The sequence below is a fragment of the Eschscholzia californica genome, unplaced genomic scaffold, assembly GCF_041429995.1.
Source record: "Eschscholzia californica isolate CP2 unplaced genomic scaffold, dmEscCali1.0.p SCAF_3, whole genome shotgun sequence".
Lineage (NCBI taxonomy): Eukaryota > Viridiplantae > Streptophyta > Magnoliopsida > Ranunculales > Papaveraceae > Eschscholzia > Eschscholzia californica.
Window position 1 is genome coordinate 43,953,758 of NW_028238420.1, and position 26,461 is coordinate 43,980,218.

General features: G+C 35.0%; 1 protein-coding gene across 2 annotated transcripts; it reads left to right on the forward strand.

Moving 5' to 3' along the window:
• The first annotated feature begins 16,520 nt into the window (after positions 1-16,520).
• LOC147550657 (transcriptional corepressor LEUNIG-like) lies at positions 16,521-26,039 on the forward strand. 2 transcript variants are annotated; one of them, XM_086665244.1, is made up of 19 exons: positions 16,521-17,005; positions 17,299-17,460; positions 17,911-18,008; positions 18,118-18,227; positions 19,549-19,860; positions 19,956-20,041; positions 20,160-20,247; positions 21,163-21,238; positions 21,499-21,548; positions 22,229-22,540; positions 22,634-22,819; positions 23,127-23,354; positions 23,442-23,529; positions 23,639-23,748; positions 23,906-24,055; positions 24,395-24,550; positions 24,780-24,896; positions 25,140-25,343; positions 25,569-26,039. In XM_086665244.1, the coding sequence occupies exons 2-19, from the start codon at positions 17,426-17,428 to the stop codon at positions 25,710-25,712; spliced, it is 2,550 nt and encodes an 849-aa protein (XP_086521370.1). In that variant the 5' UTR covers positions 16,521-17,005; positions 17,299-17,425; the 3' UTR covers positions 25,713-26,039. The 2 variants fall into 2 exon arrangements, with proteins under 2 accessions (XP_086521370.1, XP_086521371.1); XM_086665245.1 differs by having other exon boundaries at positions 17,004-17,095.
• The last annotated feature ends 422 nt before the right edge of the window (positions 26,040-26,461 follow it).

The window sequence follows — 26,461 nt, forward strand, 5'->3', positions numbered from 1 at the left end:
TCTCAAGTCCATGAGATTTTAGGATTGAGTCTCGGTGGAAGCCGTTTATCACCAAGATTTATTCTATGTAATTTAGACGGTTATTATATTTATCACATCTTAATGATGTACTAATGTCTTGTAACGACTAACGCCTATCGTAGTCAATTTCTCAAAAAAAAAATCATGGATATCATCGGATATATAGTACAAACTGCTATAAAAATGAATTAAGACAAAGATAGCATTTAAGAAATCACAAATAGATGAAGCTTCTATAAAATTCCGGTCAAAGATGCCAATCATTGGAATAAAATCGCCGGGCTCAAAATGACTCAAACATCTCTATGTGGGGCGCCCCTGTTTAGCACCAAGTAGTGGTGGGAATTGGGCGGGTATGGGCGTCCATGGGCACTTGAAGCATCGGGCTGGGCGGGTCGGGCACAAAATTTCAATGGCTATTAGGGTAAGCGGGTTAATTGGGCGGGCAATTTTGAAATTCGCCTTGCTCATTACCCGCCCAAGCCCATTAAGAAGTTCGGGTAATTCGGGTATGGGCGGGCGGGTAGCGGGTAATCTCATGACTTGAAAAAAAAATCACTTTTTCCTCTTTTTTTTATAGAATCTGGAAACACCTTTCCAGATTAAAATTAGACGTTATTTGTGTTGTTCCTTTTAGGAACTTAATCTCACATTGAAAAATAATGAAGAATTCTTATGAGATATAATATAAACTTACTTCACTCTTTGTCCCCTCAAAGCCAAAGACCACTTCAGTATTCTACCAAGAATTCTCTTGGGCCATTGCAAAGCAATATATTGGGTTCGTGTGATTTCCCTTAAGCGTATTGTTTACCATCTCAACTAAGCCTAGCAACATAGACAGCTGAGGCTTCATCGACCCATAAAGTTGATGTAATTTGGTTGGTTATCATTGGGTGATGTTAAGTGGGTGTGGGCATGGGCGGGAGCGCGGGTAGAGGTTTTAACCCATGCCCGCCCACTAAAATTTGGCGGGTTGGGCGGGTTGTGCCCGAGACGGGCGCGGGCGTCCATGGTCATCGTTGGGCTCGGGTGCCCGTGGGCGGGTTCGGGCTCATGGGCAAAATTCCCACCCCTAGCACCAAGGTATTGGAGACGAAAATAGTTACAGTTTGTAATATATTAAGGTGAGGTGGATTCTTTGGGGAATAAAAGAAAATCTCTAGGGAATAAAGACTTAGTCAAGTAAAATTGACTAATGGGACATATTTATTCTTTACTCCAAAAATTTACTTGATTGTTTGTAGGCTCCTAGTCTTCATCTTCATCTCTTCCACCACAACTCCACCATTTCCGACCACCACGCACCTCATTCTCTCTCCCTCATTGTTTTTTTCTCTTTCTTTGTCGCTCTCTCTAGATCTCAATCTACCTCTATCTCGCTCTCTGTAGATTTCCCTCTAACTGCCTCTATTTATCTCTGTAGATCCCCTTCTCATATCTCTCTTCTGCTCGTTTCTCTCCCTTTTTAACTTCAGATGATAAGATTCAAATTCTAAAGACAAAAAGAAGATGAATCAAATAGAGCCCAAAAACATGAATCCACCCTTTCTTCTCCTCATCTTCATGATCAGTAACTGCTAGAACTCTTTATGCCAAAAAACTACTAAACCTCTTTTCTTTGTTTCCATTTTAATTTCATCAACCCCACTAGGGTTTCTTTTTGTTCCCAAATTGGAGATTTGTTATTTGCATATTTCAATTTAAAAGCTTCTCTGTATGTTTACTCTGAATGATTTTGACATATACTTCTATTTAGGTTTGTGGAAATAAAATTTTAGTTTTTGATTCTTGAAAACTTTATTATCCTTTCAGGGTTTCAATTATCTTGAATGATTTTGACATATAACTCTATTTAGGTTTGTGGAAATAAATTTTAGTTTTTGATTTCTGAAAACTGTATGATCCTTTTAGGGTTTCAATTATTTATGATTTTATGAACATCAGTTTTGATTTCTTGGTTAAACTTCTGTTAGTTAGGTTTTAACTTGTTATTATTATTAACTTTGGCAAGAATGTGTTTATTCATGGTTACACTGATATATTACTGAGAAAGGGGCAGCAGAGAAAGAGAGATGGAGAGAGAGGATGAGCGGGAGAGAGAGAGAGAAGAAGTGGTTGTGATAGTGGGAGAGAGATGAAGATTAGGAGTCATAAAGCAATGAAGTAAATTTTTGAGTTAAAAATAAAGATGTCTACTAAGTCAAATTTTTGTCAACCCAAAGTCTTTATGCCCCGGAGACCTTTCTTTATTCCCCAAAGCCGCGGCCTATATTAATATTCGATTGGAAAGTTATGTCTCTCTCTATTGTAACCTCAACAACAAAAAAAAAAAGTTATGTCTCTTGTAAGTTAATCCCATTTGCAAATGAACCTTCATAATTTTGGGGGTGCTTCTAAAGGCACCGGGCCAGAAGGTTGTTAGCATCCAGAAATTTTGTTCACTCTGGCCAATGGTCTTTGACCCGAGTTCTCTATAAGCACCGGTTTTTAATGTGGGTGACGTTCACCTTCATTTGCTTCTTCCATCTTCTTCCAAAACAAAAGTAATCTCAATTCATCTTCTTGTTAAACTAGAGGAATTAATTATCCGTATAGTTCATAATCGATGAGAGCCCTAATTTTAATTCTAACACTAACATGATCAAATTAAGATACAGACTCACTTCACAATCAGATCAACAGAACAATCAGATCAATGACGATTTCCAATTCCATCTTGAATCGCCGCCAGATGAATTCTTCTCAAATCAGCAAATCAAACCGATTTTCCCAATTTTTGACATAAATCATCTCCTGAATCTCGAACACAATTCATCAACGTCATCATCGTCTTCTTCTTCTTCATATGAAGATCTCGAATCAATTTCTTCTGAAACTTACTGTATCTGGACACGGAGATCTAGTAAATCATCTTCTGGTCATAGAGAGATAGATTGAGATCGAACTTACCGTATAAAAAGGATTTTATACGTTTCTTTTGAGGGGAAGATGAAGAAGCAGACTGACTGTGTTATTGAAGAAGCAGTCTAAATGGAGGAAGAGAGATTTACATTTAAGACTTTGACATCTCTGTTTTCTGTGGATTGAGATACTCACGGATTGACCAATCCGTGAGTATGTGAAGAGAAACGGATTAGCCAATCCGTGAGTATGTGAAGACTAACGGATTGGCTAATCCGTGACTTAATGGAAATGGGCGGATTGCTCCAGTCCGTCTTAGAGCATCATTGTTCTGTCCGAAATTCTGGTTGGATTTTGTGAGAGATGGAGGGGTTAGGGTTAACTCCACTTGACCGTGCCTACATAATTGGACGGTGCTAATGGAGAAAGGAGCGGTTGGGCCTGGTGCTAACAGAGATGAATGCTAACAACCTTTTGGTCCGGTGCCTTTAGAAGCACCCTAATTTTGGTTAGGGAAGGGTTGTACAACAATTATGAGAGGTTTAATAAAAAAAAAAAACAATTGTGAGAGGTGGTTATTTACTACGACCCTGATAGGGTTATTCCTGGTACACTCACAGTCTGAAAAGGTTGTAAAAAGACTAAGGGGACTGCTAACATCACAGTGTCAAACTGTTGCTGGCAGGCTGCTCTATAAGCAGGCGGTCTCTTTTCCTTCACTTTAGCATCTCTGTTTTAAAAAAACATCTCTCACGACTGATAAATACAAAAAAGTACGTAGGGGATTGAGAGGATAATTATAAAACCCAAAATTTGAGAATAATAAGAAACTAGACTCAAATATGAATAATATCGTTAAAAAAACTCATTTTGTCAAAATACAATTTTACCAAAACATTTTTTGAAAATTTCTGATTAAATCACAGTTTGCTCTCAACAATTTTGTATTTGCTCTCAACAATTTTGTAGATGTGTGAACAAATTTATTTTTGTTCAGAAATTATTTTTCAAAAATACTTTGCGTATCTTCTTTTCGTTTGACAAACGCATTGACTGACACTTACATTTTATAACAAGTCACGACAATTATATACGTTGTTAAGAATATAATGATATATGTTGTAAACTTTTTATAACAAGTCACGACAATTATATACGTTGTTAAGAACATAATGATATATGTCGTAAACATTTTATAACAAGTCACTACAATTATATATCTTGTCAACATTTTAAAACAAGTCATGACGTTATTGTATATGTTGTCAACATAGAAGGGTAAAAATGAGATTATAGAAAAATAGAGTGGTTCTTGTTAAGAACATAATCATATCTTTCAACAAGAAAAAAACATCTATATAATAAAACAGAAGGAAAAACGATGACTGGGACAAATATCTTTTTTTAATAAAGGATATTGTCTAGAAGCCCTTCTCAAAATTTAAAATATAGTCCTTCGTAGAAATAAAGTTACCTATTTAAAAAACAATAATCATTTCCTTCTTAGAAATAAAATAATTAATTTAGGAAAAAAAGAAACAAAATAAATTTCAAGGGTTAAAAAAAGAAATTAAGATCTCTCTATCTCTCAATAAAATAATAACTAATTTAAGAGAAAAGAAAAAAATAATAATACAAAAAATCTCCTAATAAAAAATCTTTCTCTCTCAATAAAATATAACAATAAATTTCGTAACATTTGATTGATATAAGTGTCCGTGCCCTAGGGCACGGGATATACCCTAGTAACTATATATGTTGTCAATAGGATTAAAAGTGTTGCCAACAGTTTAAAAATTGGGGTTTCTTTACATTATTATTCCCGAGTGGGTTTTTTTCATATTTGGGCCCAAATTTTGAGCTTTTCCTACATAGTTTCTAGGGGTTATCTCAGAAAAAATTAATTCTGAATAAACAGCCACACCTGTGAAATTAAACCAGATGTATTGAATTTGTACAAAAGTTGATTCCATGAATACAAACTCGGGATTGATTTCTCATGAGTGAAAAAAATGCCTCTTTGGCTTTTCAAAATATTTTACAAGTTGAATAAGCAAAATGAGCAGACTGTTCAAAATTTTGGGGGTAAATTCGATCCCAATCTTTTCTTGTCAAAAAATTTAAAACAGGTCCAAATGTCAGGAAAGTACAATTTTTTTGTTTTTTTCTTCCCTTTTTTCCCTTGGACGCAGGGACGAAACTACAGTTAGGTCGAAAGAGCATGCCCCCCCACCACCCTCGACCTAGACTTAGTCACCTCCACTATAGCTATGATTCATAAGAATTGCCACATATAATACTTGCTGAATAGCATTAATTGTTAGCAAATTCTGGTATGAATTCGTGGTTATAACTCAATTGACCTATGTTCGACCGTACCTGATAGCGTATTTTTTCTTTTATGTGTTTCAAGACTTCTCTTGGTGTGTTTGGAAATGGTACACAATCTATTTTCTCTTACATTTAAATCAAAGTTATCGATTACTATACGTTGGCCCCCCTTGATCTTTGATCCTGCTTGGACGAGACATTTTCAGTTTTTCTGACAATCTGACCCGGCGATAAGAAAACATTAAAATCCCATACATTATTTTGTTTCTCTCTCTAAAACATTAAGATCTCTTTCAAATTTTGATAAATGACACCATTTTTTTTGAAATGTAGGCCAAAATTTTGGGACTCCGTTCATTATTTTGTTTCAGTTCTTTCTTATTTATACATCCAAAAATCTTAAGTATCTATAAATTTTCTATTCTTCTTTTAAAGGTGAATGGTTTCTCACTCTAAAACTTTCAGATCTTATCTTCTTCATCTAAAAGTTTTACGACCGATTTCATACGGTTAGGTTCTTATTAAGAGATAAAATCTTTCATTTTTCTGGATTCATGGATCTAAAAATTCGAAATTTGGCCGAAATTTTGAGGGCCCGCCCTTTATTTTGTTTCAATTCCTTCTTCATTCTTATTTTGTTTCAGATTTTATCTTCTTCATCTCCTTCAATCTCTGAAACATCTAAAAGTTTTATGTTCTTTCTCTTTCTAAAAGTTTTCAATTTTCTTATTTATACATCAAAGGTCTTCTTATTTATAAATTGATTTCTTTTTATCTCTAAAAGAAGATCAAAAATTGACTTCATATGGTTCAAAAGATCAAGGATCGTTGATAATTTATTATCGATTTCGTATGGTTAGGTTCTTATTAAGAGGTTTGTGAATGAAATCTTTGATTTTTCTGGATTCATGGATCTATTTCACAATATTTTGATGAAATTTTTTGAATCTGGTTTATCTTATTTAGTTTCCCTAAATTTGTAAACAAATTTTTACTTGAAACGTAATTTACAGTACTGGAAATTTTATTTGCTTGAAATAGTTTGCATTTCGGAAGGAATGTATAGGAAATTTTATTATGTATTGTACATAACAAAATTTCTTATACTTTCTTTTCCAAGAGTGTCTAGTACATAACCAAATTGGCAGTACATAAAAAAATTTCCGGTACATAAGAAAATGTCTAGTACAAAAATTGTCCAGTACATAACAAAATGCACAGTATATAAAATATGTCTAGTACATAACAAAATGTCATGTGATTTTTAAGTGAAACAATTTACATTTTGGAAGGAATGTATAGAAAAAATTTTAGGGTTATTTTCCAAATAGCCCCCAACTTTGTGACCAGTTTCATGCCTAGCCCCCTACTTTGTCAAAACTACCCAGATGGGTCCCTCTTTGAGTTACCGTTATAACATCGTTAACCAGTCATCACCTCTCTCTCCTCCATCTCATCACCTCTCTCTGCCACTTCATCGTCTTCACCGGCGAAGGTCGCCGACCTCAAACATTAAAAAAAATTATTTTCTCTCTCCCTCAAAAAAAATATTTTCTCTCTCCCCTCTCTCTCTAAATACTCCGGCGAAGGAAAACCCCTTCGTTGAAGTATTTAGAGAGAGAGAATATACATATATTTTTTTTATAGAGAGAGAGGAGAGAGAAAATACTTTTTTTTTTAAAATTGGCCAGCGACCTTCGCTGGTGAAGACATTGAGGTGGCAGAGAGAGGTGATGGGATGGAGGAAGGGAGGTGATGACTGGTTAATGGTGTTATAACGGTAACTCAAAAAGAGAGCCATCTGGGTATTTTTGACAAAGTAGGGGCTAGGCAGGAAACTGGTCACAAAGTTGGGGGTTATTTAAGAAATAACCCAATTTTTTTTTTTTTTAAACCAAACTTCCATTCATAAGTGAACACCACGAAGTTACATGGTATAATTGTTATTTCTCTCCTCAACTTCATGAGAGTTATATAAGAAAAGTTCATAGAACTTTCAAATATAAAGTGCCTCATGAAGAGACAGAAATTGACTAGACATTGATTCAAACAAAAGACCCTAAAGGCCGACAAAAGATCCTAAAGATCGTGAATGAAAAGACCCTAAAGGTCGACAAAAGAAAACAGTAAAACTGATAAAAGAACCGCTGCCTTGTTGCCGGAGAACCGCCGTCGTCGTCGGAAAACCGCCGTCGTCGCCGGAAAACCGCCGTTGTCGCCTGAAAACCGCCTCCGTCACTTGAGAATCGTCGCCATCTCGTCACCACAGAAATCACGTCACCACCACACCACCATCACAAAGCACCACCCAATCTCGCCTTAAAAACCTATCGCTCCACCACCCCCACCATCCACCACCATCAATAAAATACCACCACAGAAACTACCCGAAACCCTCTTCTCCACCACCACCCACCACCATCATTAAACACCACCACAAAAAACTCACATCCCTCTTCCCCACCACCACCCACCACCAGCATTTATTACACCACCACCATCACATCACCACCACCACCATGGTTAAACAAATTTCTTTGTTCCACCACCACTCCATCTGTTGGTACTTTGTATTTCGAACCCTAGAAGAGAAATAGATAGATTCAAGTGTGATTGAAGACTTCAAAACATCTATACAACCACATTAAAACCCTAGTTCCTCACCAACCTCAAACCCTAATTTTAGATCCACTTCTTTTCCCTTGTCTGTTCCTGAAATCTTACCATCTATATATCCTTCTTTAAAGCCTACCTAAGATTGGGATTCTTCTAGATTTAGTGAAGGATCAAGTATGTCTTCTTCTTCAGTTGGATTCAGTTTTTCCATCATTCCCCATTTTCGAGTGAGATAGAGATCGCTAGTTCCTCGATTCAGGTTTATAGCCCCAGACCAGAAATAAAAGCAAAATTATTTATGTTACACGAACGAATAAAGGATCCGGCGAAGGGTTTGCCCTTCGCCGGAGAAGCCACTGAAGATCTCTAACCCAAAAATTTTATTATGTACTGTAAATAACAAAATTTCGTATACTTTCTTTTGAAAAAAGTGTCCAGTACATAAAAAAAAACTGTTCAGTACATAAAAAAAACTGTTCAGTACATAAAAATGTACAGTACATAAAAAATGTACAATACATAAAAAATATACAATACACTAAAAAATGTACATTTCAAAAAGTGTCTAGTACATAACGAAATTGGTTAAAAGTTGGAAAGAAAAAGTCGAAATTGATTAGAAATTGGAGAGAAAATAGGAATTGGACATAGAAATTTGAAATTGATTAAAAGTTGGAGAGAAAATTCGAAATTAGTTAAAAATTAGAGAGAAAATAAGAATTGGAGAGAGAAAAAAATAGAAAAAAAATTTAAAGAGAAAGAAATCTTTTGAGATTTGGGAGAGAAATATGTGTGGGACAAAATAAAAATAAATAAATAAATAAATCAGGAAAGAATAGAGAGAGAGAGAGAGAAAGTTGTAAATGACAAGTTGGTAAATTTTGTAATGGAAATTCCTTGAATTCGTGGAAAGTACAAGATTTGATGGGAGGTGCTTCAGAAATTTTCAGATTTTCCAGGTCATTTTCAATGGCAGTTTCCATAATTTTTTAAAACCCGAAAGTCATTTCCGAAATTTTCTGTCCCCAACTCTGACGTCGTGGACATGCCACTCATTTTCTATCACCAACGGACTGAGCTCTCATTAAATGGCTCATTTTGGACTGTTCAGTCAATCTCTTGTATTAAAGTACAAAAAAAGATGCATAAAGATGGGATTTTGAATGTTCAAAAATTTTTAGGTGATGGGATTGATAGGGAAGATCAGTGGCGGACCCAGGATATTTTCTTTCTGGGGGCACTTTTAGTTAGAACAAAAATCGTCCAAATTTTTAATGTGATGTGAAAGCGAGTAATTTCTGTACATTATCGTTACATTCGACTTCAATTCAACCACTATTGTCTTGTGAGTTATTTTGACTGAAATCAATATAAGCAAGTAAACTTATACACATTCGAATTGTATATGAAGAAGTTTAGGAAAGAGGGTGGAGAAACTCATTTTGAAAAAATAGTCAGAAAATAACACATATATGTATATATATATATATATATATGTATAAGAAAATTAAATATTTAGAAAGTGTAAGAATGATATAGAGAAAAATATCTATCTCTCTAACAATGTTAATGGGAGTCATTGAATTTACAATGAAAAAAGACTATAAAGTGAACTGATCTGTAAATAGGGGGTCAAAATAAAGAAATATAGGGCTAAAAGTACAACTAATTACAAACTAGGGGGCATATCAGAATTTAATCAATTGGAAAATTAAAATAAAAAGGGGAGGCTTGAGGGATTCGAACCTGGGTGAACCAGGCAGATAGCTTAGGGTACAACCAACGAGCTGACTACACTCTAATGACAGAAAACTGGAGTGTTTTCTATTTATAAACTCTATTAGGAATCAGCCCTCAACCCTAAACCATTGGACCGTGGGGGCACGTGCCCCCACGGGTCCCTACGTGGGTCCGCCCCTGGGGAAGATGGGAATCATTGTTGAGAGAGATGGGTGGTGATAGAATTTGGAGAGTGGGATTTAAATGGGGTTTATAGTATAAGTTATGGTTGGATTATTTTGAAAAGAAATTAGAAGACGGAGATGGAAGAGAACTCGGGAGATGTGATTGGGTATTAAGAAGTCTCAGCTTTTTAATTCGATTCAAAGTTTTCATCCGTTGATTTTGCGTTTTAGATAGTGGAAATAGAGGCGAACTTCACCCAGATTAGTTGACCGGTAACTTAAACAATCTCCAATGCAACACTCAACTTGAAAAACTCAAATTGACACATTGAATTATTTGAGTTTTTAACAAAAAACAGTCTCCAATGCAATACTGATGAGACATGAAAATGTCTCATTAGAATCTCTTAACTCGGGTTAGTTAGTCCAGTTCGAGCGGTTACTCTGATGATTTGTCTGATTCTCGGTTTCAGGTCTCATTTGTGGAGTTCGATGCGAAAACATCATGGTAAAGACATACTTGAGGGGCATTTTGGTCATTTTAATGACAAGGGTATTCTGGTCAATGTTAGTGCTCATGTGAAAGGAGAGTCCATGACGAATCCGTAGACGAAAACAGAAGTCGAATCAGAGTCCGAACGAGAAAGTTAGCCGAAGTCAAAGATTGGAGTCAAAGGCGATTGACCATGTTCTAGATGACACGTGGCTGCAGATGGGGACGTTTGTACAAAGTTTCGGTACAATGGTCGGGCTATAGCAGGGAATTCCGGTGTACCTTTGAGGCCTGATTCCATTTATTGGATGCAAGATACTAGTATGGTCCCGAGTGCTCCACACCGCACATGAAGTGATCCGACGGCTGCTGGAGTTGTTTACTGAATCTGTTGGATTCCGAGGTGGGTTACAAATTCTATTTCTGCTCCGAGATGCATGGAATCTACTCCGTTGACAGCTAACACACGGCTATAACTGATTTGCTCCCAGATTTGAGGATTTTCTTTCCTCTCCTTCGTCTCTTATCTCTTTTAAATGGAAACTCTTTAACACAGTTAGAGAGAGAGAGAGAGAATAAAATGAGAGAAAAGAGAACGTGAAAATGGAAAGAAGAAGCCGAGAAGGAAAGAGAGAAGAGATGGAAAGTGAATAAGATGGAGATTAGGAAAGAAAAGAAGACAGAGAGAGGAAAGCCGAGAGAGTGGTGATTGGGAGGATTCGAGAATTTTAGAGAGAGAGAGTTGAGCTGCTGATTTTAGAAAGAAGAAATAGAGAAAAGGAAATGGAGTGAAATGGAATGTTTCTAGAGATAGAGAGATATGTCGGTTTTTGGAAGTTCATCATCTCGACAGCTTTATAACAGAAAGAGAAGAGTTATAGAGCATCATCGGCTCACAGCCAGAAAACAGAAAAGAAAGGAGTTACACACAGCTGAAGCAAAAAAACAGAGGTTAGAGAGAGATAACCGAGCCGATCATCATTACCATCATCATCATCTTCTATCTTTTTCCTTCCTCTTTTGATTGTAACCTTTTAGTGAGAGAAAGATTACATAGAGAGAGAGAGAGAGAAAACAGAGAGGGAGCTGAATTTATCCATTCTTTATCATTTTATCTCAGTTCAGTTTCTACTCGAATTTTGTTTGATTTTCCTTTTGTTTCCTTCTGCTTCTTAGTGACAGAGAGAGAGAGATTAAAGAGGAAGAGAGAAAGAACAAGAGAGAGACAGAGAGATATTGTAGAGAGAGAGAGACTCGGTTTTAGAAATTTAATTCGATTTTCTCTTTCTTGTTCTTTCCTGTTTAGTGAGAGAATAAGAAATAACATAGAGAGGGAGATTAGATTAAGAAAAGAAAGAGAAAACAGGAGGTTGAAGAAAGAAACAGGAGGTTGAAGAAGGTGAGAAAATAAATTTCCCGCAGGGAAAATATTTCCGGGAAGACGAGAAAATCGTTTTCCCGGAGGGTGCGTTTGGCAGAATTCAGAAAAACAGAAGAAATCCTTTCCCTTAAGCTCTGTTTGGCTGAAACCTGGAAAAATAAAAGGAAAACTATTCCCTTAGGGTCTGTTTGGTTTGGAAAAAGCGAAAAAGTTAAGTTTTCTTCTTCCTCTCTTTATTTAATTTTCCAATTTATTTTATATATTATCCATGAGTAACTAATTTTCCTATCTAGGGTTTTAGATGAAGTTTCAATAATTATTCTAATGATAAATTTATTACAGTTTTTATTATTTTAACGATAATATCTTTCGGGTTTTTAGACCGTCCATGGACTGAAAACCTGAGTTATACAAAGAACTATCGAATTAGACCAAATTAAATTATCCTTAGAATTTTTAGGAAAACGGATTCGAAAACCCTAGGTTCCCTTTATCTGGATATCACTTTAGTATTATTTAATTTTAAAATTGCTATTTATCTTTTTATTATTTACAAAAAATATATTACCCATCAAATCATTTCTTGAAAACCTAATAGTTTTAAGATTAGAATTGAAATTCGACTTAGTCTCTGAGGAACGAACCGGTCTTACCGGAATTTTACAACTTGACACCCGTGCACTTGCGGGTGTAGACCTATTTAGGGTAACCTTTCTAGGCCCATCAAATACTCAACTAGAATCTCAATATGATGTGGCAACAATAAATGTTGAGATACTCAAAAGAAAACTCAACAATTTGAGTTTTCTTTTGAGTATTTCAACATTTATTGTTTTTTTTTATAAAACTCAACATTTATTGTTGTATCTCAATTGGTCCACATCACCATTTTATATATTAAAATAAGAAACAAAACTAAATTGAAAGTAAGGGGAGGGGATAAGAACATTGGGAGACACTCATATTCAAAATATTCCGAAGATATTTTAAGACATTTCAAGACATTTGTTCATAGACAAAATGTATTATGGACGTTTCAAAACATTTGGTTCATGGACAAAATGTGTTGGGGACATTTCAACATATTGAATCCATAAACAAAATGTCTAGTGGATATTATTATTATTACTATTATCAAATTACTATTATTTCTATTATCTCATCAATTGAAGGACAATTGGTAGACATTTATTATTTTAATATTATCATTATTGTCTAACCATATGAAATAAAATATAATATAATAGTAATATAATAGTAATATAATAAGAAGATAATATTATAATAATATAATAATGAAGTATAATATGGTAATATGATAATATATCATTATTACTATAATAGAATATTATAATAATTAATATTTTGATTAATTTTTAATCTATATTATTAATCTTATTTGATAATAATAATTATTTTTGTTATCTTCCTTACTGAAATGTCCCCAAGTGTCTTTAGGTGTCTTCCATATTTTGAGAAACATTTTCTCTCCAAAAGCTCTCCAAATTTACACTAAAATGTCTCCAAATGTCCCTAGAACCAATTTTTCTTGAAACGTCAATAATTTCGTGTCTCAAACGAATAACACAAACATTTCAGGACATTTGAAATGTACCAAACGAATAACACAAACATTTGGAGGCATTTGAATTGTCCCCAACCAATAACACGAACATTTTGAGACATTTCAAATATCCCCAACCAATACACGGACATTGGCGGACATTTTCATGTCTCTCAATGTCCTGATCCACTACCCCCCTAAATGTTGAGTTTCTTTGAGTGTTGCATTGGAGAATTTTTTTGAATTGAGGATCTCAATAATGCCAACTATGAAAGACAATCTCAATTCATACTTGACACATTAGATTAATTGAGTTTTTGTTGAGGGTTGCATTGGAGATGTTCTTATAGAGCGTTTGGATCAATGATCATTGACCCAAGTCAATAAGATGGCCACCCACTTATAATAGATTGGCATGGTGCGTATAACAACACTCGAAGATTAAAATTCTCTTTGTCTTATTAGTCTTTTTTTTTGTTGCAAAGTCTTATTAATCACACACACGAATTCCCTCAATCGTTTTTGTATTTAGGGAGTATTTATTATGCAATCACGAAACTGTGTCTATTTCAGGGATAATCATTCGTGGACGTACTTAAAACGAATGAACCTCAATTGCGAGAAATCATATCTTCTACTAAGACATTCACCAAAGAAGCAAAAGTCTTTTTAAAGGAAGCCATTCAGGAGCATATGGAACATTTTATACTTCAGAAACAAAGATAAAGAAATTGATCACTCTTAATACAAGGGAAATCATTGATAAATCTCTTTGATTCAAATCATTCAAAATATTTTTCTTGACCTTGGAATAGAAATCTAAAAAAATAGATGGAAATAAATTGCGTCCTATACCAAAGATTTAGAAGACCTCTGTCATATCCATTAGACTATAGATGTTTTTCATTTCGTATTTTTTCTTTCGGGTTTTGCGCCCTCCGTGTCCATTGTTATTGATCGACTAGTGAATTACTATATTTAGTACACTTGGGTTTGAAAAGTGTATACATAATCTTCTGATCTATGAACGAAAGGTTTTCCTTCCAAAAAAAACATGGAAAGGTAAAATCACATTTACTTCGTGTAAGAATTTTAATTGAAAATCTATATAAATTTCACGAACACCATGCTTACTCCCAATATACACTTCAATCTTTTAATTAAGATTGATAAACCTTGGAATAGCATTTATGGTGACAGTCTTTTTAACAAATTTTTTTTTTTTTTTTTTTGTTGAGAAAAAATTTATTCATGCCTTAAAGCAAACCCAATATAGAAGGTCAAACTCCTAAAATTAGAAAATTTGGGTACTCAGTTCAAAATTATGGGAACCCAACCCCTTACATGGGGTTCCACTTGGAGAATCAAGAGCTGGCCTCCTGGGAGGCTAGGAGTCAAGCCGGAGGGGTTCGGCGTCCAATATCATAGTTGGTGGGATTTTTATAATTTTGGTGCATCTTCTAAAAGAAAGGATCGATCCTTTTAGATTTTAATTTTTAATTTTTTTCTTAATTTCTTTTTTTGAGTTTCGGTCTAAATTTTGTAAGTTGTTTTTTTTTTATTCTCTCTGTCGAGATTCGAGAATTATATCGAATTTAAAATTATAACTAATAATTTATAATTGGAAAATGGTAAAATTCCGCCACATACATCGCACACGATTAAGAGTCCAAATTAAAATTAGAAAATTCGGAAGTTCCTATAATTTCTCAAGCTCCTAAAAGAAGAACCTGCACTCTACATTGGGTTTCCTGTTATAAAGTCTTCACCCAAATTGACTGACATTGAAATTTCTTACAAAAGTATTTTACAACACACGAATATAGGTGGTTGGTGGAGAGGTAAACTCTTATGACACCACATACTAAATATGGCAGCATACTAGTTTTAGTAAATGACTAAAACGTCTAGTGTCGTTTGAAGTTTAATTTCAAATGAATATCTTCTTCAATTTAGGTCAGAGTGATCATTAGATGTTTAGATGTGCTAGTCCAAATATCCTAAAGAAATAACGAGTAAAGCAAATGTACTTCAATGTAGAAAATGAGTTCTTCCCTTAAATTATGTGTACGATAAAAATGTTATTGGACTTAACAGATTCTTGGTACTTCGACCACTCAATTGTAAAATTTTCGTTCTTTCTCTCGAGTAACCTTCCTTAATCTTAAGACTTTCTGCTTATCAAAGCACTTGAAACTAAGCGAAAACCATTTGACTATTATAGTGATAATATAGTAGGAAAAAAATAGGCGAAAGATATCATTAGAACTTGTGAAGGGCAAAAATTGGTTCATATTAAGAATTCATTTATTTATCAAAAAGAAAGTAAAGAATGTCACCACATTATTAAATAGTAGAACCGAATCAGTTTAAACATGATTAACATGTACCAAAATGATTGAAACCTTGGATAAGAAGCATGTATTGATGTGAATTGGAAAGTACTTCATCTTAATCCAAGACAAGTTGGCCCCATATTCCCAAAACACAAAAAAGTTTTTATTTTTGAAACTAATAATCCTTTTTATTATGTTTATTAAGACACTCACTTATATTATGCTAATAAATTAGTAGTAAAACTTGAACATAGACTAACTTAAAACTGATAGCCATAATATTCAATCAACGCTTGCAACTAACCTAGACATTACCTCGTTCTCTCAACAGTGACCCAATATAGACATTTTCTCATTAAATGACTTCATTTATTGTGTTATGTCATAACGGTATTACAACTACTTCTACATTGTCTTCAATCGGGACAATTTTATGTCTTTATATGAAAAATACAATTTTTAACTCAGTCAAACCCAATTACTTCAAGGTGGGACAGAATGTCATTCAATACCAACCCTAAATGAACACTCTTAATTTGCAACAAGAAAATTTATCAGCGTCTCTTCTGTCATATTTTAGGTAATCTTAGACATATTATTTTTTCTATTCTTAAACGAAATTTAAAAAATATCCAATTAAAGATTAGGGTTGAATTTTAACTTGTTAAAACTAGTAATAATTTATGACTTAACATGTAGTTTGAACGTTACAACTCATAATACATGAAAGACTCAAAATATAAATATATAATTATAATACCCTTTATAAAAAAATATGTCTTTTCCCCATGGAAGTCCCACCACAAAAAGTTGTAAAATTCTTCTGTCTATCATTCTCATTACCCAAAATACATATCCTTTGGATTCTACCATTCCTATTTATGTGAATCTCTAATTTAATGGAATTTTATTTTCTCATTTAAAGATTTCTTACACTTTTACAAGTCTTGTATTGTTCCTTTACATGAAGAATTAGATAAGAACTTTTTAGGAAATCTAAATGGATCCCATGGAGATCAACTAGATCATTATAATTTAATGATATAGATTACAGAAAATACTAAGGAGGGACAAAAAATAACATAAATATTAATGATTTTCCATTTTTACTGTACTAGAAGTCAAAGGACTACCTGTTTTACTAGCTATTTCACATTTACTCTTCTTAAATAAAAATTGTCTCTATGTAAATGTGGCATTTTACTTGACAAATGTAATATTTTTATTTTAAAAATAGAATCTTTTGTATTTAAACTTTACCAAGTTGACTTTGAACAAACTTATCTTTGTGATTTCTTACAAAATATTTAGTAGTAATGAGGGGTAATTTTAGTCATTTTACTACAAATATCAGTGCTCTAGAACTATAAAAATGTTAGACTGAACAAAAAGAAATTTATAAAATATTAAGGTAAACCTCTCACAAGGTGAAAGAAGGCTAAGGGTGTTTTTCAGGTAAATCTAGTTCTATCTCTAAAATACTGTCTTAAAATATATTAGTATTTTATTTTATATGTGTGTCTTCTTCTTTCACCAAAAATAGAGGTTTTGGTTCTCTTAACTCCAAACTATCTCTCTTAGATTATAATAAGAACATGGGTTTTTTTTCATTTTGTTGTTTCACCTTTTTTATGTATCTATTTGCTTTGTTTTTGGGGTTTTAAGGATGAAAATGTTTTATTTTGTTTAAGGAAGAAATCTTATGTTTGTGTGTGTTTTTTGGTGGTTTAATGATATGATGTTTATAGAAGGAGAGAAGATCCATCTTGTGAAGAAGAAAAAAGCAGAGGTGATGTTCTTAGAGTCTGACTGAACAAAGAAGAGAAGTTTGAGAATCTGACATTTGATATTGAAGTTACTCTTGATTCAGAAACCATGTCTAATCCAACCAACTGGGAAGCTGATAAAATGTAATATACTTTCTTCTTTTCTTTCATTCTAATGTTCATTTTTCATTACATGTTTTGCTGTTTCATTAAATGGGGTACTGGATTTACCTTTGCTTGTTTTGCATTTAATTTCTTGAAGTGGGGTTTTGGATTTGGGAATGTTGTGTTCTGGGTTTTGTTCATTTTCCTGTTTTATCATCTGGGTATTTAGTTTTTTCATCTAAGGTTCATGTTCTCTTAATTGTTTGCTCAATGTTGTTTTTGTTCTAAATCCTTTGAGGGGTTCTATTTTTTGGTTGTGGAGTTTAGATTTAGGCTTAGTTTTGAGTTGACAGATATGATATGTTGATGATGTTAGTTCATTAACTATTTCTTTGTTTAGGGATTGTGCCTAACTAGGGTTTGTAATCTTCTTCCCCATCTTTTTCTAATGTTTGTTCTTGTTTTGATTACTATTTGGATTGAAAACAGGTTGGATGTTTATATTTATGATTACCTGGTGAAAAGGAATTTACAGGCTTCAGCTAAGGCCTTCCAAGTTGAAGGAAACGTCTCTTCTGACCCAGTTGGTAAGATCAATGAAGAGTCTCTTTCGGAAATAATCCATGTTTAAAAGAGTTGTCACAGTTCTTTGATTGTCTTCATATTCTAATTCATTTTCGGGTAACTTGTTTTTAGCTATTGATGCTCCTGGTGGATTTCTCTTCGAATGGTGGTCGGTATTTTGGGATATTTTCATTGCCAGAACGAATGAGAAACATTCTGAAGTTGCTGCATCTTACATTGAGGTTCGAATAGCCTACAATTTTGTATTAGCTTCTAGGTTTTTTCACTTGTGGTTTAGCTTTTTCGTGATTTTTTGCCCTATGATTTTGGTTTTGTCGCATAATTGTCTGCTAGCTTCATGTTTGTATACTGTATTTTTCCAAAAAGGCGAGAGAAAGTGATGGAGGAAATAGTACAAAGAAATTAAAGTCGTATGAGGTGCATATAAGTCATTTTCATCGATACACAATTACTTAAATGCATATAAGGAGAGTGGTAGAAGAGAGTAAGGTGAAGGGAAGAGGTGCTAAAAAAACCCTATTTTGATGAGATTTACTCAGGGTTTGAAGATTTACGAATATTGCAATGAAGTGACGTTGTCTTAGTCTTCTTGTTCTTGTAGTAAAGTACATAACTATCTTGTGCACCTTCTGTAAAATTAACCGTAGTTATTTGCGGACAATTTCGATTTTTGTGGGAAGTGGAAGGTTCAATTAAGTAAATATCTGTACTTTTCGTTAAAATGGTTTACTCTGAAGCTCTTTACTTCTAGTGTCCTAATAAGGACGTATTATATCTAAGTTTGATCTTCAAATAATTGATCTTGATTACATTTATCAGAGGGGATGCCATCTTTTCGTGTTCCAGTCCCATGCTTAATTTCTCTCATCATCAACATGTTCCCATGCCGATCCTTCACAAATTTCTCTCTATGATGCATTGTGGATCATGAGTCTTCTTTCAACACTGCATTCTTTTTCAATCAACAAAAAACTTCACAAAATGGATGTTAGCCGACCAGGTCTCATTGATGTTTACACGTGTAGAAATCAATCATAATGATTTGCATGAGATGATCTGCAGTCCAGAATCTTGCAAATTATACGGTTTCTGTTTCGGACCTTATCTCATAGGGAAAATGACGTAAATTGATTGGCAGAACTTAAAAATCAATATTACTCGTAGAAATGGTCTGGGTTTTTTCCTTTTACCCAAAGGATCGAAGCATTTGACCCTAGTAACGTAACTCTCAATGTAAGAGCATATCAATATGTATTCTTTCCTTGTACATTTAAATCGCATGCATAGATATTGTTTCTTTTGTTAAAGAGAGTAGCCTTACATGTTAACATGATTTAATGAGCTCGTGCTCAGATGAGCTCAGTCGATAGGCTGATACCCTTACATATTAACACGATACGGTGGAGCTGAAAATATTCTACCATGTCTTTGAAAGATCTACTGTATGTAGATAGAGCTCAAACTATATTATGTGAGCTCGAGCTCATTGAATCACAGCTTTATGTCACTATGTACTTATAAAATTCATCTTTGACACGACAGACTCAAGTACTCAGAGTAAGAGAGCAGCAGATGCAACAGCTGCAACCACAGGCTCAAAACCAACAACCCAAAAACCAACAGCAACAAATGCAAATTCAACAATTTTTGCAGAGGCAAGTACAACAGCAGCAGCAGCAACTGCAACAGCAGCAACGAGAAGGCCACATTAATGGACCTGCTAATGGGCTTATCGGGTCTGACCCATCCATGAGACAAACTCTTGGAACTGCAAATGCCTTGGCTACAAAGATGTACGCGGATAGGTTAAAGCTGCCGCATCAAAGAGATTCTATGGATGATTCCGCTAGCAATGTACTTAATATGTAGACTTGTTTCAAATGCATTTTAGTAATTTCTATCTATCTCATTACACATTGTTTAACCATCACTATGAAATTCTCTTACAGCAAAGGTTTAGCGACAATGTGGGACAGTTTATGGATAACAATCACACCTCAGTGTTGAAGTCAGGAGCAGTTGGCCAGTCTTCTGGGTATCTTACTATTGTTTAACATTTCAATTTTACAGTTATTTCTGCCAACTACTAGTGTGTCTTCTCATACCCCGGGCTACGACTTTTATTTAATGGAGATTGAGCCAACTCTTTTCAGGCAAGTACTGCATGGGACAGCTGGTGGCATGTCAGGATCTGCTCAGCAAGTTCAAACCCAAAACCAGCAGCTTCCAGGATCTACTCAGGTATAGCTAATAGAAATATGTTTACTTGTTCTTAATAAGTTGCTAAAAAGTTGACGTATTTCGACCAAATGGCTAAAGTCCATCTGTTTTGGCAACTACCTACATAAAAGACTGCATAGGACCTATAGTTTTTCTCATTTCGTTCCAATAAAAAAAATTTATTCAAAGAATAAAGAAACATTGTTTTTTTTTGCGCTTGTTTTGGCCGAGAGCACTGTTAATGCCAAAATCAACTGTATTTTGGTTGATATATGAATTCAAGAGGTGTAGGAAAATGAAGCTATCTGATTACATATCTCGATCTTCTGAACTAATAATGAGTTGTAATAAAATATGTGATCAATTGCATACTGGGTTTTCGATTTCGAATAACTTGTAAATGAGTCAAATCTAAGGGATATGCTATTTGTTGACGAGGATGGTCTACATGGTCAGAACTCCCTTAGAAATATTATTGCTAATACCTAGTTTGAAGGATGTCTAGTTAAGAACTTGTCATTTTGGCCCAGCTACTAATGTCCCATCTGAAGTTTTAACGTGAAGAAGAAACAAATAACTAGCATTTTGACGTGGTAACTATTTTTTCCTACGGCCACCCATTACATTATTATACTAGCGTCCATCAAAATATCATTACTTTCCATTTCAACCAATCATATTACTAATAGAACGTGGGTACAGGTTTTTCATGATTCTTTTATAGTTAATAACTTTCTAACCAAGTTTTTATAATAATTTGTTACTGACTCGACATTTTCATCACTTCAGTGGTTTGTCTTTGTTTACACAGTAACTGAAATGTTTTCCTTTCTTGGTGGGCCTAGATTTATGCCTAAACTAAACTTTTAGCACCTTAGTTATTACAGTCGAAGCTGTTAATTTTTGTCGGTTCTGAGTATTGAGCTGTTGAAACAGGATATGAAGAATGACATGAATCAAGTACTAAATCCTAGAGCTGCTGGTCTTGATGGTTCATTAATTGGAATTCCTGGTAAGGTTTTGTTAAAACCATACAATGGTAACATCTAGCAATATTTCATAAAGTAGTATGCACAATCATTTGTACATTTTTGAGAGGAGTTTCTCGGAAGCAAGTTTAACAATTGCAATTGGTTATTTCTTCTAGTAACCAAGTTCAATTCTCATAAGTCTATAGGTCAATAATTCAGTTATTTATTTAGAATCCTATAGTAGATGAATTCATTTGGAACATTTTGTTGTTGATTGATTATCTTTTAAATCTCGTTTCAGGGTCAAATCAAGGTGGTAACAATTTGACTTTGAGAGGATGGCCTGTAACTGTAAGTCATTGATTACCTTTTTGTCATGTAATCGTGGAACTTAGTATGGACATATGTCTACTGAATGACTGACATATTCTCATCTCGTATTCGGTCGAAAAAGATTTTACTTCAATGAACAAGTTTTTTTGGCCAAAATTTAAGAAAGAGAAATTTGGTCAAAACTCCCTATAAATTTTTATTTTGGTGAAAAAAGATCACTCAATTTTCAGCTCCCTAGATATTTTCTTGATTTGCAACTGATTGCAAGGTGTTTGCAACTGGATTGCAAGAGGCTTGCGACTGCTTGCAAAAGGATTGCAACTGCTTGCAAAAAATTGCGAAAGGGTTGCAAAAAGTGTTGGGTTTTTAACCAAACAAAATAGTCTTTTTAACTTAAAATTGGGCCTTAGGCCCAATTTCTTGTTTGGGGTAAAAGTAGTTAAAAATGTATCATTTTGCTCTTACCTGAAGTTCACAAGAAACCAACAAAATAGAAGAGAAAGATCAGTCAATTTGTGCTCCGAAATAGATCTAGAGACGATTTCTATTCATCGTAAAATTTTATTCACCCGTCAAGCAAGTAAAATTAGATTTGGTATACAAATATGCATGCCTGGCCAACTGCTAGTATAATTATTATTATTTTTATCAGTTTGGCCATAGATTGTCTCTTATGTACACACAATTGTTTGTAACAGGGGATTGATCAGCTCCGACCGGGGATTCTCCAGACTCAAAAGTCTTTTGTACAGTCGCCTCCATCTTTTCAGCAAGTCCAAATGTTGACTCCACAGCAACAACAACTCCTGATCCAAGCACAAAGTTTAAATTCACCGCCTGGCAATGACACTGACAGCAGGAGACTTAGAATGATGGCGAGTAATAGGAATATGGGTCTATCTAAGGACGGTCAATCCAGTTCAGTTGGTGATGTAGTTCAAAATGTTGGATCGCCAATGCAAGCTCCAGGTTCAGTTTTGCCTCGAGATCAAGAGTCATCTGTAATGAAGGTTCTCTATCTATTTTCCTCTTTCTACCGGTTTTGTAATAAATAAAAATATCATACCAGTATACCACCTCACACTGTTTGTTTATTTGTGAAGAGGCTAGCTCATGCACAATCACAACAAAATAGCAACCAGCAGCTGCAGCAGCTTCAACAGCATGCACTTTCAAGTCAACAATCTCAGAGTTCAAGTCATCACCTTCACCAACAAGACAAAGTGGGCGGTGCTGGAAGTGTGACAGCCGATGGTAGCATGTCAAATTCCTTCCGAGGAAATGATCAGGTCTGTCTCCTCTTTGTCTATAAATTGTTCTGTGATCACTGCCTCATTGGCAACCTTTTTACAATCTGGGTATATTATTTTCTGCTCATTTATGGTCAAGTAAAAAAGAAAGATTTGTTTAAAAAATGAGAGAGGAGCAAACTTAAGGGCATAAAGAATGGAAGAAAAAGAACGAAGTTGGAAAAACATCCTGTACGAGTACATTATTAATCAACTGTTGTCGAAACTTGCTGACACCCTTGTTCTATTGGTATTTAGTTCTCAATTATAAAATTTTATGCGTTTTTAAGAGATTTCAAAAATTCAGACTGGACGAAAGAGGAAGCAGACCATGTCATCTGGCCCAGCTAATAGCACAGGAACTGCAAATACAGCTGGACCTTCTCCCGGTTCAGCACCTTCTACACCCTCAACTCATACACCGGGAGATGCGATCTCCATGCCTACGTTGCCACCCACTGGTAGTTCGTCAAAGCCCATGACTATGTTTGGACCTGATGGATCTGGCACTCTTCCATCAGCATCAAATCAGCTGGTGAGCACAAAGTTATTTCTTTCATCTGTTGTACTTGATAAAAAAAGATGTTTGTGTAAGCTCCAATTTCTTATTACTAATTTACAGGCTAATTTTGTGGAGGACGGGTCTCCTGATGATAACGTTGAGTCGTTCATTCGTGAGGATAATGATCCTCATGACACAGTTGGGCGTGGTACGGACCTCGAGAGATATCATCAATGAATTTTGATTTACTAGTTACCCTTCATTTTCTTCATTCAGTATCATTTGAACTCAAGGTTTGGAATTCTATTTCATACTAGGGTTCACATTTTCCGAGATGGGCTTTTTTCGAGCAAGTACCAGTAAAGTCATCTCTTGTCATTTCTCATCAGATGGGAAACTACTTGCTACTGCTGGGCATGATAAAAAGGTGAAGTCTATGATAAATATTGTTGTATTCTTAGGCAAAATATAAGGACTTTTTTTTTTTTCGGACTTCTACAATTATTGTTTGAATTTTTTTTCGCTGTAATCGTAGCTTCAAAATAAAAACTTGTGACATCTCAAGACATGTCTGGTGAATGCAGGCTGTACTTTGGCACACAGATTCTTTTAGGCAAAAAGCTATACTTGAGGAACATACTTCGCTTATTACTGATGTTCGGTTCAGTCCAACTTCGTCCCGCCTCGCAACCTCATCTTTTGACAAAACTGTCAGAGTCTGGGATTCTAACAATGTTAGTAAAAAATGCTCTTATCTTCTTGAATCTGATATTTTATTTGAGTTATTCTTTATGAGAAAATTCTGCTGTAGCTTATTTTTCAATATTGAGAACATAATCCATGTGAGTAGTCCATTCGTTTTGATCTTGACCATATATATGTATACACGAGTTGTCCATTCGGTAGCTTATATTTCAATATACATATATATTTAGCACTTCATGTGCTTATTTTAATTGCCTATGCATGCATCAGCTCCACATTCTACCTCTTGGTGCTGTTTTTCTGATTTCATAGACACAAGTGCGTATTTTTCTAAAATCTCTCTTGACTATATTGTGACTTTTGTGCAGCACGGATATTCAATCCGTACTTTTACGGGACATTCTGGTCAAGTCATGTCACTGGATTTTCATCCTAAGAATGACGATCTCATATGCTCGTGTGATTCGGAGAGCGAGATAAGATATTGGAGTATCACTAATGGTACCTATGCTCGAGTTTTCAAGGTAGAACACTAGAACCTTTGTGTTTGTGTTGCTAAATCAGAAATATTATGCTTTGAATAAAAACAGTTGATAAAAGTACATGGTCAAAAGATGATATATTAGTTTTTAAGTTAAAGTCAAAATCTAGGATGAGTTTGGAGGAAATAAGCATTTCTCTCAATCATATAACAAGAAAATGTGTTCATGCGGGTATGGGAATACTAGTTTCTCATGTTCTTTTAATTATCAGGGAGGATCGACCCAGATGAGGTTTCAACCCCACCAAGGAAGGTATCTTGCGACTGCCACTGAGAATATCATTTCTATCCTTGACGTGGAGACCCAAGTTTGTCGGCATTCATTACAGGTTAGTGTTTCACTGACGCTAAACTAACCCCTCTACTTTACCTTTTTCGTCATCCTAGTATTGCTTTCACTTTTTCGAGGTTGAAGACATCCATGAATTCTACATACATGAAAGAAAATCAATATGTACCTTCTATTTAGACTTCATATTTTTGGTTATTAAACCCTAATCTCGCTTTAGTGGCTATCCTTTCACTGTTTTGTATTGTAGTTATGACCCGTTAATTTTCTACTTAATCTATAGGGACATTCTAAACTGGTCCATTCCGTGTGTTGGGATCCGTCCGGAAACTACATGGCATCTGTGAGTGAGGACTCTGTTAGGCTCTGGACATTCGGCTCTGGGAACGAAGGCGAATGTGTGCGTGAGTTGAGCAATGGCAACAAATTTCAGTCCTGCGTTTTCCATCCTACATTTCCTTCTTTGTTAGTCATCGGCTGTTACCAGGTAAGACCTACCTTCTTCCCAATCTAATCCTGGCCCCTGCTGGGTTAACACAACTTTTTTTTCGAAGTTCTATTTTGAGCCTAATTGTCTCACCGGCTATGAGACCTATTCTTCTAATAAGATTGAATTTCCAAAACCAACCCCTTATTAATTACCTTGCAAATGGGAATGTAGAATTAAAACAGAGAGCTAATGAAGGGTATAATTGTTTTTGTTTATAAACAGTCTCTGGAACTATGGAACACAAGGGAGAACAAGACAATGACTCTCGCTGCGCATGAAGGATTGATTTCTTCTCTGGCTGTGTCAAATGTGACGAATGTGGTGGCTTCTGCTAGTCACGATAAGTTCGTGAAGCTTTGGAAGTGATTCTCTTGAAGTGGAAATGGCGTTGGTGGTGGAAGCAGTGCTGGTGGTGGAGGTGGAGGTGGCGGTGGCGCGTGAACGGGTTCCCTGTTCTGTGCCCTCTCCGGCGACAGATTTTCTTTTTTTTTGCTTTGGACGGGTTCTAACCTTGATAGATATTACAGTAGAATACAGCAGACCCGCAGACAAACCTTTTATTTTATGCTTTTCTTTTTCTTTTAGATCGACATAAACAAGCTTTTTGCAGACTAATTTAAGTATTTGGATACCTGAAGTTCGATACTCTTTTCAAATTTATATTTATGCATTTGGTTTTTGTTTGATTATAAACATATCTATTGTTGTAGACTTGTAGTAGATATGACAGTGGACCCCTAGGCTCGAGCCAGGCTCGATCACTCGAACCGAGTTGTCGGGACTGATCTACGAGCCCTAATATTTTAGGGGACCCCAAGGCTGAGCTAGGTTCAAATGATGATTTCTTAGAGGAATTAGTGCTATGTAAAATTATTGTAGTATGCTTGATCATTAGACCAAAATTGAATTTTAAAATATTTTTTTCACATATACTCTACTTCAGTCAGTTGTGGGATATTTGAAGTGTCCTAAATCAATGCCTTGGAGGTCTCATACCACTGCCTAGAAATTGGGATTTGTGAATTTTAGTACTGTGAGAAATACACTTCACTCAAGCAAGAGTGATAGTGATAATCTGTCAGGCCGCAATCTTGGTCGGGTATGTGACGGGACAG